The sequence below is a fragment of the Amblyraja radiata genome, chromosome 10 (assembly GCF_010909765.2).
Source record: "Amblyraja radiata isolate CabotCenter1 chromosome 10, sAmbRad1.1.pri, whole genome shotgun sequence".
NCBI lineage: Eukaryota > Metazoa > Chordata > Chondrichthyes > Rajiformes > Rajidae > Amblyraja > Amblyraja radiata.
The window spans coordinates 2,689,239-2,702,260 of NC_045965.1; the positions used below are offsets into that span (position 1 = coordinate 2,689,239).

Consider the following 13,022-nt stretch of genomic DNA (forward strand, 5'->3'; position numbering starts at 1 on the left):
GTCACGGGAAGAACGTACAAACTCCGTACAGACAGACCCGCAGTCAGGATCGAACCCGGGTCTCTATCGCTGCGCCACCGTGCTGGCCTATGGAGCTGGATGTGGATTTTGTGCAGTGAGATAAGGGATAGTCATTATGTTCAGCACAGACTTTGTGGGCCGAAGGGCCTATTGTTGCGCAGTACTGTTCTATGTTCTAACTAAGTAATTGGGTGGGTGTGGAGCAGCCAGTAGTGAGAGAGTGAGTTTTCAACATTTCCTTCACCAGACACAGAGGAATGAGTTCAGTGCATGGTGTTTATATCAATGTAAGCAGTAATGTGCAGTGTTCATTTTATTTCCCTCTGGTACAAAGTAAAGCACACACAAATAACACGACAAAGGTTGTGGACTCAACAAGCGATATGCCGTGCATATCATTATTTATTGAAATACTGAAAAACTCCACCAGTCAGTGTAAAGAAACTGTTGGCCAGAAATGACAGCATGCCATTCCAGCCATTATATTGTACATTGAGAGAGGGGTGGAGTATCTGCACACTGATGATGGGCTGAATGGTCTGAAATCCAAGGGAGCCAAAGAACAACAGCCTACATGGAAAGTACTGATGAGACAGAATGTCTGTTCACAAAGTGTAGCACAATCATAAAACAGTAAAAGCTTAACATTATTTTGTGTTCTCTGCATCCTTTTATAATTACTACCAGAGCTGGCCAGATGAATCATTTTACCACAGCCTATTTCGTTAATGTACAGTCTTGGGCTGTGCGAAAGGAGCCCTTCTTTGGCCTAGCAGTGTCCTTGAAGTCAATCGCAAGATAGAACTGTTCTGATTGAATTCCAACACCCTCCAAAAGAACTGTAAACAACACAAGAGGAGAAGAAGCTTCACGAATGTTCTGTAAGACATCAGTAAAGGGATTTCCTAAGACCTGGAGCAGGCAGCTAAGAGTATAAGGAGGAGCCACGCGTTCACTCTCCATGGAGCAGATAAAGCTCATTCAGTGCTATCAGTATGTCCATTGAAGTAAGTATCACGGTTTTACAATTCTGCACTGCAGTAAGACCACGGAGTACAGAAAAACATAAGCTAACTACAGTCTTTGGTATAGAACATATAGTTTACAAGACAATTTATTATTTAATGCAAGATTTCAACTTTAAAGCTTTCTTAGTTAAAGATGAAGCCATAATTCACATCATTTATCTTTTTTTTTACATTATCTGATTCCTACTATATATATAATATATATTTAAACAAACTGCTCGATTCTTTTTAAGATATGTTTGTCCCTGAACTGGCTGTAACTGCAAATTTTTGAAAGGTGCTGCAGTGAAAGGTATGCAGTTATTTGGCTTTGTCAGTCGTGCTCTCTTCCGCAGCGAGATGAGACAACGGAGAAATAAATAGTAACATAATTGTCTACACCGTAAACTATGATGTACAATATCAACGGAACTAGTCCAGTAACAAAGCCAACAATCCCGACAAAAAAAAAAATCTAATTGTATATACAAGTGATCATTGTGGTCAAAGATTGATCTGTTGAAATTAAAAGTCTTAGTGAGAATTCCCTTTTTGATTTTAGTGTCTCACGACATAAACATTAAGTACTGGTAAAAAAGTTACTGATCAAACGTGATGAAGGAAGTAATGAAGGAAGTCATTGCTTTGCAATTCATATCATCACAGTTCTTCACAGAGGAGCTCGTAAATGTAAACAGCTTCGTTGCTGAATTTGAAGTATTAGAACTTCAATTATAATCTTTCGCATATTCAAGATTCACAGAAATAAGGCAATGCTCTACTTAACTGTGACATCACAGGTTTAATACTACAATGCTAAGTATTAAGAGTTGTGAATGTGAAATGAGCCTTTGACATCCCAGATCAGTTTAAAGTTTGCTTTTCCTTCTCCCATGATTGTTCTGCGGCCAGGCCTTGGTCTTCAAACAGTGTACGCACTCTGGCTAAGGAAACCTAATGGGTACGTAAGGTGACTGTCAAGCTAATGACTTGACAGATGGTTCCTTGCTGCCTGTCTGGGCCCAACACAGTGATGGGCTCTTGTGATGGGATCGGAGCAAACTAATGGAGAATGAAGCCATTTTGGAGTCGGGCCTTCAGATCCCGTATCAGGTACCATACCTACAATCACCAGGGACACTTTCATTGGGGAAGAGGAGGGAGGGACCAGGTTGATGAGGGCTCGTTACTAACACCGGGTTTGCTTCCAGTCCCACATGCTTTGAAACCTCTGGGTATCTTGGTGCATGTGAGGCCCCAACTGCGATACCAATAGTGCACAAGACCCACTCTTATTCTTACATTTCCCAGAATCAATGGTCTATCTAAAGATACGGGAAATGATGTTGTGATATTAAACTTGATATGAGTAAGCTCTTCCTTAAAGGCCTCACAGAGGTTTCCCTTGTGGAGGTGTTGGGAGTGTGGGGGGGGAGGAGTGGGGTGGGGGAGGGGGGTGGGGGTGGGGGTGGGGGTGGAGGGAGTAGGTGGGTTGGGGTGGTGTTGGGGGGACATGGGGAGAGTTGGTGGGGTGGGGGGGCTGTGGTGGGGGGGGGGGGGGGGAGATGCATTGAAGGTGTGACGGGATCCCTGGATCAGATTCCAAGGCAAGAGCCTGATCCATCCCATGCCTAATGACGAACAGATCTCGTTGTGTTGTCTCCTTGCCACACAGTGCACTGAAACATTTCTTCTGCTTCCCCATTTAAAGTTACGATTGCATGGTGCAGCCCAGAAGGCTTGTTGGAGGTGCAGAGGCTCTGGCCTTGCAGCCTATGCTCGTTTGGCATGCAGCATTTCAATGAGAAGGTTGTTGCAGGGTACATCTCCATTCAGGTGCTTGTAGTAGAGGTATTCTTCAGCCTGCATGCTGACCGCTCGGATCTCAGGTAGTCGTAGCAGCACCTGCCCAAACTTGTTTGTTTGTTGTGGATAATTACATATCGTGTAGTCCAGCAGTGCGGCATTAACCTGCTCCTGTACACTTTCAACCAGGTGGTAGTTCTCCAGGTTTTTCACATCTGCAAGAAACAGTTGAACCCTGATTAATAAAGCAGCTAAAGCAGTCTGAGATAAATTGATAAGTCGTAGGCACAGAATTGGGCCATTCGGCCCTTCAAGTCTACTCCGCCACCCAATCATGGCTGACCTCTCTGTCCCTCCGAACCCCATTCTCCTGCCTTCTCCCCATAACCTCTGACACTCGCACTAATCAAGAATCTATCTGCCTCTGCCTTAAAATATCCACTGAGAGCCTCCACAGCTTCTGTGGCAATGAATCCCACTCTGTGGAGATGAATGGAGAGGGCATGGTGGCAAGAATGCATTTGCGTCTTTCTTTCCCAACATGCAGTGTTTAATTAGTAACCTGCAGGTGAACTGCATTCCCAATGATAGATGATGCCGTCACCACTGGTTTTATTCCTCAACTTCCAATTGCAATGAGGAAAGGAAATAAACGGATGCATTATATTGAAAGGTTCAAACTGTTACAGTATTACAGGTGAAGGCCAAATCATTGGAAGATTGTGCTTAATAATTAGAATCCGATTACATTTACGTTTTTTTTGCTTTCAAGTGCAGGTTTGCGGGAAGGATAATGCTGTTGTCTTTCCTCGGTGTGTGAGAGGAAAAATGAACAGAGGTAACTGCGGTAAGGTGCATTTAGTGAGATTGCATTATACATTGTAATCCCGCAATATGATGTGCTGGGGAATATTCTGAATGTGATAAAATCACGAAGCAGTCCTTTTTTATGCTGCCTATATTTCCAAATTACCTGCAAGTTTTAATGTTTGACTAAATTAATTCAATATCAGCTCAGCAACGTTGCCTATTTCCATCGCTCCATAGATGTTACTGCACCCGCTGAGTTTCTCCAGCATTTTTGTGTACCTGCCTTGCACTATTAATGTGCGCGGATGGACACGTACAGGTTAGAGGGGCTGGCTCTTGCAAATATTCATCTATCCCAGAGTAATAGCCCATGGATTATAGAGAATGTTACACACAAAGATCCACCGAAACTCTGCTTCCCCACCGGCTTTGGTTAATAATAATTCATATCTCTAATCAGGCTCTTGGATTTACGTTTCATTTTTCATGCTAAATTGAAAATATTGAATTAATATCCAAACATTTTGCTGTACGTTCTGGTTGAAACGTGACGATCGTTTTGTTTTGGTCGGCTGCGTCTCTGTGACACTGGAAGCCTTTGACCTGTGTGCACATGGGTAATGAACCATCTGCTACAGTCAGATGGCTCATAAAATAATCGGCCGCGCAAGCCTTTGGACGGAGATGCTTTCTGAGTGATGAGTTGCAGGTAAACGACGTGCATGTCCTTCACGAGGGACACCGCATTGGAATGCCCTTTGACCTCGTGCCAACATTAAAAAAAGCACATTTGCAATTTCCCCTTTTCTAATGGCTGCTAAAGTGCTCCTAATTCTTACCGGTTTCTTGTGGGTAAAAGGACAGTATGAAAGGAATCGAATGTTAAAATGGTCTGTTTCATCTCAGACTATTGCCTGTGTGCCAGTAACAATCAAAGTAATCTTAAGATTCCATAATCTCGTAAATGTTCTGCTTTTCTGATTTTTTTAAAATAAATTGCCATTAAGCATGAAGTACGTTGTATGCAGGGTCCGTGAGGAATGCTTTTCCCCACTTCTCTTTAAGTGAAAGCGACACCTTTATTGAAATCTAGGCTACAGCAGATTATTCTACAAAGATATCACTGGGCTGCAGTTTTCTCTCTGCCTGTGGCCCAAATTCCAACCTTCATGGTATTCAAGGAATGGACTGATTTTTCTATCTATCAACCGTAGGAAAACAAATTAAATCAATAGCAGTCATTACTTGCTCTGTGGGTTATAACGAGACGCCAAGACTCTATTGTGTTACGAGCTGCTCATCAAACAGCCCAAAACCCCTCTCTAATTATTGTTACATAAGATTCAATTCTGGCCTTGCACAAAGTCAGGCAACTTTATTAATGCACTTCATTACTACCGGCTCAGATGTGTGAGACCCATTTTATACTGATCAACTGATTTGCACAATATTCATTCAATATTTTCCACCCATAAGAGAGTGAAAAAGAGGTATATAAAATCAAATCACCAGGAACTGCAGATACAGTTTAGAAAAATAACACACAGTGCTGGAGACTTTTAGCATGAAAAATGAAATGTAAATCCAAGAGCCTGATTAGAGATATGAATTATTATTAACCCAAGCCCGTGGGGAAGCAGAGATTTTGTGGAACTTTGTGTGTAACATTCTCTATAATCCATGGGCTATTACTCTGGGATAGATGAATATTTGCAAGAGCCAGCCCCTCTAACCTGTACGTGTCCATCTGCGCACATTAATAGTGCAAGGCAGGTACACATAAATGCTGGAGAAACTCATCGGGTGCAGCAGCATCTATGGAGCGAAGGAAATAGGCAACGTTTCGGGCCGAAACCCAAGGGTTTCGGCCCGAAACGTTGCCTATTTCCTCCGCTCCATAGATGCTGCTGCACCCGCTGAGTTTCTCCAGCATTTTTGTGTACCTTCGATTTTCCAGCATCTGCAGTTCCTTCTTAAACACAATAGTGCAAGGCAGGTGATTATCACTTCAGAATCTGCTGTTCAACACAAATGCCAGCAAGCGATTGTATCTCCCTTTGCCAGTTTCATTGGGTGCTAGTTAGATCTTTGAATACTCCACGCTAACTGGTATAATTTTAACAAAGTCGCACAACACAATTTCTGTATCGAACCAACGCCAATTGTTCTTTTGATCATTCAAACCGCATAGCAGTTTCACAATACATGAATCATTTAGAGTAATCGAGTCATATAGATCTTTATCCAGAACTATATCATTAATTATACGAAGTATCCTAGTGCTAAAACTTGCTGATTGACTGCAGAATAGAGAGTTGTAGGTTAATGTTAGATGGTACATTATGAATAAACTTGTTCCTTGTAGCCATTGAAGGGATAATGCAGTGTCTCATTTCAACAGGCTCCTGATGCATCAGCTCACAAATTCTTTATTCATAGTCATGGAGTGATACAGTGTGGCAACAGGCCATTTGGCCCAACTTGCCCACACTGGCCAACATGCCCCAGCTGTTCTAGTCCCACCTGCCTGCGTTTGGTCCATATCCCTCCAAACCTGCCCTATTCATGTACCTGTCTAACTGTCTCTTAAACGTTGGTATATTCCCTGCCTCAACTACCTCCTCTGACAGCTTGTTCCATACACCCATAAGTGAATAAGTTACCCCACAGATTCCTATTAAATCTTTTCCCTGTCACTTTAAACCTATGTCCTCTGGTCCTTGACTCACCCACTCTGGACAAAAGAATCTGCATCTACCTGATCTATTCCTCTCATGATTTGATACGCTTCGATAAGATCGCCCCTTATCCTCCTGCGCTCCAAGGAATAGAGTCCAGCCTACTCAACCTCTCCCTATAGCTCATTATGCTGCATCAGGTAAAGTTGCAATTCTCAGTGGAGCTTCACACTACACTAAAGCAAAGGTAGTTTCTAACGAAGGTGTAGATAGATACCTGGTGAAGGCTCACAAATTCTTTATTCATAGAGCCATACAGCGCCAGAGACCTGCATTCGATCCTGACCTCAGGTGCTGTCTGTTTGGAGTTTGCACGTTCTCCCTGTGACCGTGTGGGTTTCTTCCGGGTGCTCCAGTTTCCTCCCACATCCCAAAGACGTGCGGGTTTGTAGGTTAATTGGCCCTCTGTAAATTGACTCCTAGTGCGTAGGGAGTGGATGAAAATGTGGGATAACATAGAACTCGTGTGAACGGGAGATCAGTGGGGACTCGGTGGTCTGAAGGGACTGTTCCCAAGCTCTATCTCCAGATGAAACTATAGAAAGTTAAGGCTTGTTCCACTCCAAATTTACTCACGAGTTTGGCCTTACAGAATATATCATCTGTTACTTCACCACATTGGTGACACAAAATCCTCTTCAATTATCAAGCGGTGCTGTATAATATGGAGTAATACCTTTAACTTCACAGTTTAATGCTGCTTTCTGGACAAAATATTCTCAGTATCTGGGTAATGACACAGGGGGGTGTGTTTCTGCCCTGTGGCTTCACTTTAAAGACCTTACCTCATAGAGTCCTGGACTCATAGAGTGATACAATGTGGAAACAGGCCCTTCGGCCCAACTTGCCCACATCGGCCAACAATGTCCCATCTACACTTGTCCCACTTGCCTGCGTTGGTCCATATCCCTCCAAACCTGTCCTATCCATGTACCTGTCTAACTGTCTCTTAAATGATGGGATAGTCCCAGCCTCAACTACCTCCTCTGGCAGCCTGTTCCATACACCCACCACCCTTTATGTGAAAAAGTTACCCATCGGATTCCTATTAAATCTTTTCCCCTTCACCATGAACCTATGTCCTCTGGTCCTCGATTCCCCTACTCTGGACAAGAGACTCTGTGCATCTACCCAATCTATTCCACTCATGGTTTTGTACACCTCTATAAGATTCCACCTCATCCTCCTGCACTCCATTGAATAAAGACCCAGCCTACTCAACCTCTCCCTGTAGCTCACACCCTCTAATCCTGGCAACACCCTCGTAAATCTTTTCTGAACCCTTTCAAGCTTGACAATATATTTCCTATAACATGGTGCCCAGAACTGAACACAATATTCTAAATGCGGTCTCACCAACGTCTTATACAACTGCAACATGACCTCCCAACTTCTATACTCAATACTCTGACTGATGAAGGCCAAAATGCCAAAAGCCTTTTTGATCACTTTATCTACCAGCGACTCCACCTTCAATACTCCTAGATCCCTCTGTTTTACAACGCCACCCAGAGGCCTACCATTAATTGTGTAGGTCCTGCCCTTGTTCGACGTCCCAACACCTCACACTTCTCTGTATGCAACATCACACCTTGAACATCAGCATCTGTGGTCTCCAGTAAACACATAGAACAGATATGATCTATGATAGCCCAGGAGGGAAATTGGTCACAGTACAGTAATTGGTCACAATTGAGAACAGTACAGCACAAAAACAGGCCCTTCGGCCCACAATGTTGGTGCCCACCAACTCATATCTGGCCTGCATATAATCCATATCCCTCCCTGTGCCAATCTAAAAGTCTCTGGTGCCACTATCGTATCTGCCTCAACCATCACCTCTGGCAGCGCATTCCAGGCACCCACCAATCTCTGTGTTAGAAAAAATCTCCTTTAAAGGTTCCCCCTCTCACCTAAACCTTCCCCCTCTCACCTTAAAGCTATGCCCTCTTGTATTTGATTTTACTAGCTCCACGGGTTGCAACTAGATGCCAAGACTGGTTTTGAAAAATGCTTTGATGTCAATCCTTTCAATGCCCCTCATAATTTTATATACCACTATTAGGTCTTCCCGCACCCTTTGGTATTCCAGAGAAAACAATCCAAGTCTGTCCAAGCTCTCCCAGTAGCTGAAACCCTCTAATTCAGGCACCGTTCTGGTAAACCTCCTCTGCGTCCTCTCCAAGTCCTCCCCATCCATCCGTTAATGCGTTGACCAGAACTGCCCGCATTACTTCAAATTGCATGCAATACTCCAACCATGATGTGCAGGAAGGAACTGCAGATGCAGAGTTTAAACCGAAGATGGACACAAAAGGCTGGAGTAACTCGGCGGGTCAGGCAGCATCTCTGGAGAGAAGGAACAAGTGACGTTTCGGGTCGAGAAATATCTTCAGACTGAGAGTCATGATGTCAGGTTAAAATATTCTGCTCCGTGAATCTTTTCAACTTTCCACCCCCGCCAGCCCCGCCGCATATCATAATGGGTTAGTTAACAAAGTCTTCTAACGTAATAAAGTCTGTCCTGATCTGCACTGTGAGGAGGGGCTACTTTTAGTTTTTAGTTTTAGACGTACTGTGCAGAAACCGGCCCATCGGCCCATCAAGTCCACACAGACCAGAGATCCTCCACTATCCTGCACATACCAGGGACAATTTACACCTGTACCAAGCTAATTTACCTACAAACCTGCACGTCTTTGGAGTGTGGGAGGAAACCAAAGATCTCGGAGAAATATCTGTGTCTGTGTTAAAGAAAAATCTCCTTTAAACTTTCCCCCTCTCACCTTAAAGCTATGCCCTCTAGTATTTGATTTCACTAGCTCCATGGGTTGTAACTAGACTCCAAGACTGGTTTTGAAAAATATCTTGACTGTCGATCCTTTCAATGCCTCTCATAATTTTATATACTACTACCAGGTCCTCCCGCAACTTGCAGGTCCCGGGGAGAGTGTTCAAACTCTGTACAGACAGTGCTCGTAGTCGGGATCGAACCTGGGTCTCCGGCGCTGCAAACGTTGTAAGCAGCAACTCTACTGCTGTGCTACTGTACTTGGTCCGTGGGTCAGGACTTGCCCTTGCTGCTTCAGTCATTCTCGTTCAGACAGTCAGTGTTTGAAGCTGCCCTCTTGTACCACAATGTTTAATTGAGAACTTCTTCGCAAAGTAAGTGGACGTTTCGTCAACAATCAGGAGGAAACCTTTCCGGTTTTAGTTTGTTTGCTGCAGATTTTTGGTTTGGATGTAGTTTGATATTTTCTTCAGGGTGGGCCCATCATTCCCTGTCCCGCACCCTTGCATTGCGATTGTACCCCACAGGTTTGGTGTCTCAACAATCTACTGACTTAATACACAACAGGACCCCGGCTCATTAACGATTACCTGCTCATATATGCATTACCCTCTATTCAAGACTGCATTAGGAATCTTCTGCCATATCCCAGCCCATCTGCATAATTGATTATCTTTACATAGACTGGGGCCAATTTACTTTCAGCTCATTATCTGCCGCACAGCTTCACCCCGTCAGCACTTTCAACAGTGTAGCTATTCTGTAATATTCATGTACTGTAAGCCGGAGAGCTCCTGGACCTCACAACATCATATTCCAACCATCACTAACTCTAATAGATAGGCACAAAGTGCTGGAGTAACTCAGCGGGACAGGCAGCATCTCTGGAGACAAGGAATGGGTGACGTTTCAGGTCGAGACCCTTCTTCAGACTCTTCAGGGATGCTGCCTGTCCCATTGACTTACTCCAGCATTTTGTGTCTATCTTTGGTTTAAACCAGCATCTGTCGTTCCTTCCTACACATCACCACCTCTGTATCTATTGATTAGTGCGGGTGTCAGAGGTTGTGGGGAGAAGGCAGGAGTATGGGATTAGGTGGAAGAGATAGATCAGCCGGAATTGAATGGCGTAGTAGAGGATGGGCCGAAGAGCCTAATTCTGCTCCTGTCACTTATGATCTTATGAGCTTCCCCCACCTGTAATTGGACGTTATCCACTTACCAAATGCAACAAGAGCCATCAGCCGTTGACAAGCTGATAAACCACTGACCACCCGCAAATTTACTACCAAATTGCAGCAGGAAAATATAGTTCCATTGAGTCCCGCATCTGCGTATCATTTTATGCCAAGATAACCAGCTACCGTTGCAGAATGTATCCTCTTATAAAAATATAGTTTGAGCTTTTAATCATCATGTTATTTAATCATTCAGATATCATCCGTTATAAACCGCAGCAGCATCATTTACAGAGCACTGGATTCTTGCAGTCATGATCGAGGCACTGTATATACTATTAAACATGGAGCATTCATGTAGTTTCCCACCATAAATATCCGCAGAGATTTATAATGGGGATTATAATTACAGTATGACATGTTCACAGCAGTTTCCATTGTAAATGTGGACGCAGGAATTTATGAGAGAAATATGAATGTAATATTGAATTATGCTGGTTGCCATTGCCCAATTATTCCCTCTAAACCCTCTTCATCAGAAGCCCATGCTTTCTCTGGACTTGTCACATTCACCCTCGCAATAGATTGATCCTTTGTGCCATCTAATTCTATTATAAATTCCTGTATATACATTGATAACTAAAACTGTCTATGTACAGCTGAGGCACGGGCTTTGAAATGGGGATTGAATAGTCGTGTGTAGCCTGGTCCCTGGACCTCGTTTCACCTGAACATCACACTGTGTCTGGTATGTCGTTTCACAGAGATACACGTACAGAAAGTCAGTGGCATTTTCACACAGTGATTTGCAAACAAACAACCATAGGCACAGCACACCACACCACACCACACCACAGCACAGCACAGCACAGCACAGCACAACACAGCACAGCGCCTTTCCCCCTGAAATTTAAATCTGATTATTGGCTGTGATTTTATGTGTTTCAAAAGCACACTAAAATATGGAGTAAATATGTAGGAAGGAACTGCAGATGCTGGTTTACACCGAAGAAAGACACAAAATGCTGGAGTAACTCAGCGGGGCAGGCAGCATCAACGAAGAGAAGGAATGGGTGACATTTCGGCTCGAGACCCTTCAGTCTGAAGAAGGGATCCAGAGATGCTGCCTGTCCCGCTGAGTTACACCAGCATTTTAATAATAATAATAATAACAATAATAAATACTTTATTGATCCCCTCAGGGAAATTCAGATTTTTTGTCAGCAGCGGTACAATAATAAAGAACACGCAACCACATTAAAAATGTTACACAAACATCCACCACAGCATTCATCACTGTGGTGGAAGGCACAGAAATTGGCCAGTCCTCCATTTTCCCCCGTGGTCGGGACCTCCACCTCCGCAGCCATTGCTGCGGGCGTCCAGATGGTAAAGAACAAAGTCTATCTTCATTAATTCACTGTTGAACTGACCATTGTTGCTGGCATTTTGTTGGAAGCAGGTCGCCAGAAGGCTAAACACTTCCAATTTCAGATTCAAAGGTTGGTATCGAGGGAACATGTTGGATTTAGGGATAAGGGTAGCATTGCTATAATGTTTGAAATGCATAAACATGCACATCCAGGGATGAGTGAATACCGGGAGGAATGACAGGGAAGTGTTGAGTATAGAAGTTGGGAAGTCATGTTGCAGTTATATAAGATGTTGGTGAGGTCTCGTTTAAAGTATTGTCTTCAGTTCTGGGCACCAAGTTATAGGAAAGATACTGTCAAGCTGGAAAGGGTACAGAGAAGATTTACGAGGATGTTGCCAGGACTAGAGGGTGTGAGCTATAGGGAGAGGTTGAGTAGGCTGGGTCTCTATTCCATGGAGTGCAGGAGGATGAGGTGTGATCTTACAGAGGTGTATAACATCATGAGAGGAATAGATCGGGTAGATGCACAGAGTCTCTTGCCCAGAGTAGGCGAATCGAGAACCAGAGGACAGGTTCAAGGTGAAGGGGAAAACATTTAATAAGAATCTGCGGGGTAACCTTTTCACCCAAAGGATATTGGGTGTCTGGAACGAGTTACCAGAGGAGGTAGTTGAGGCTGGGACTATCCCACCATTTAAGAGACAGTTATACAGTCTCATGGATATTTTAGACTGGGTATTGAGTAATGAGGAAGGGTTAGTTAGCAGTCTTGTTGTACGTGCCCCCTTGGGCAAGAGCGACCATAATATGGTTGAGTTCTTCATTAGGATGGAGAGTGACATTGTTAATTCAGAGACAATGGTTCTGAACTTAAAGAAAGGTAACTTTGAGGGTATGAGACGTGAATTGGCCAAGATTGACTGGCAATTAATTCTAAAAAGGTTGACGGTGGATATGCAATGGAAGACATTTAAAGACTGCATGGATGAACTACAAAAATTGTTCATCCCATTTTGGCAAAAGAATAAATCAGGGAAGGTAGTGCATCCGTGGATAACAAGGGAAATCAGGGATAGTATCAAAGCGAAGGATGATGCGTACAAATTAGCCAGAAACAGCAGCATACCGGAGGACTGGGAGAAATTCAGAGACCAGCAGAGGAGGACAAAGGGCTTAATTAGGAAAGGAAAAATAGATTATGAAAGAAAACTGGCAGGGAACATAAAAACTGACTGCAAAAGTTTTTATAGATATGTGAAAAGAAAGAGATTAGTTAAAACAAATGTAGGTCCCTTG

The 13,022-nt window shown here is 43.6% G+C and overlaps 1 protein-coding gene across 1 annotated transcript in view; it reads right to left on the minus strand.

The window, feature by feature from the left end:
- Nucleotides 1-2,535: 2,535 nt before the first annotated feature.
- The window catches only part of LOC116978096 (nuclear receptor subfamily 5 group A member 2-like), an 85,577-nt gene continuing 75,090 nt past the window's right edge, over nt 2,536-13,022 (minus strand). The window contains exon 4 of the mRNA XM_033029121.1: nt 2,536-3,049. Within this exon, the coding sequence (XP_032885012.1) occupies nt 2,802-3,049 (248 nt within the window). The 3' untranslated portion in view covers nt 2,536-2,801. The remainder of the gene's footprint in view (nt 3,050-13,022) is intronic.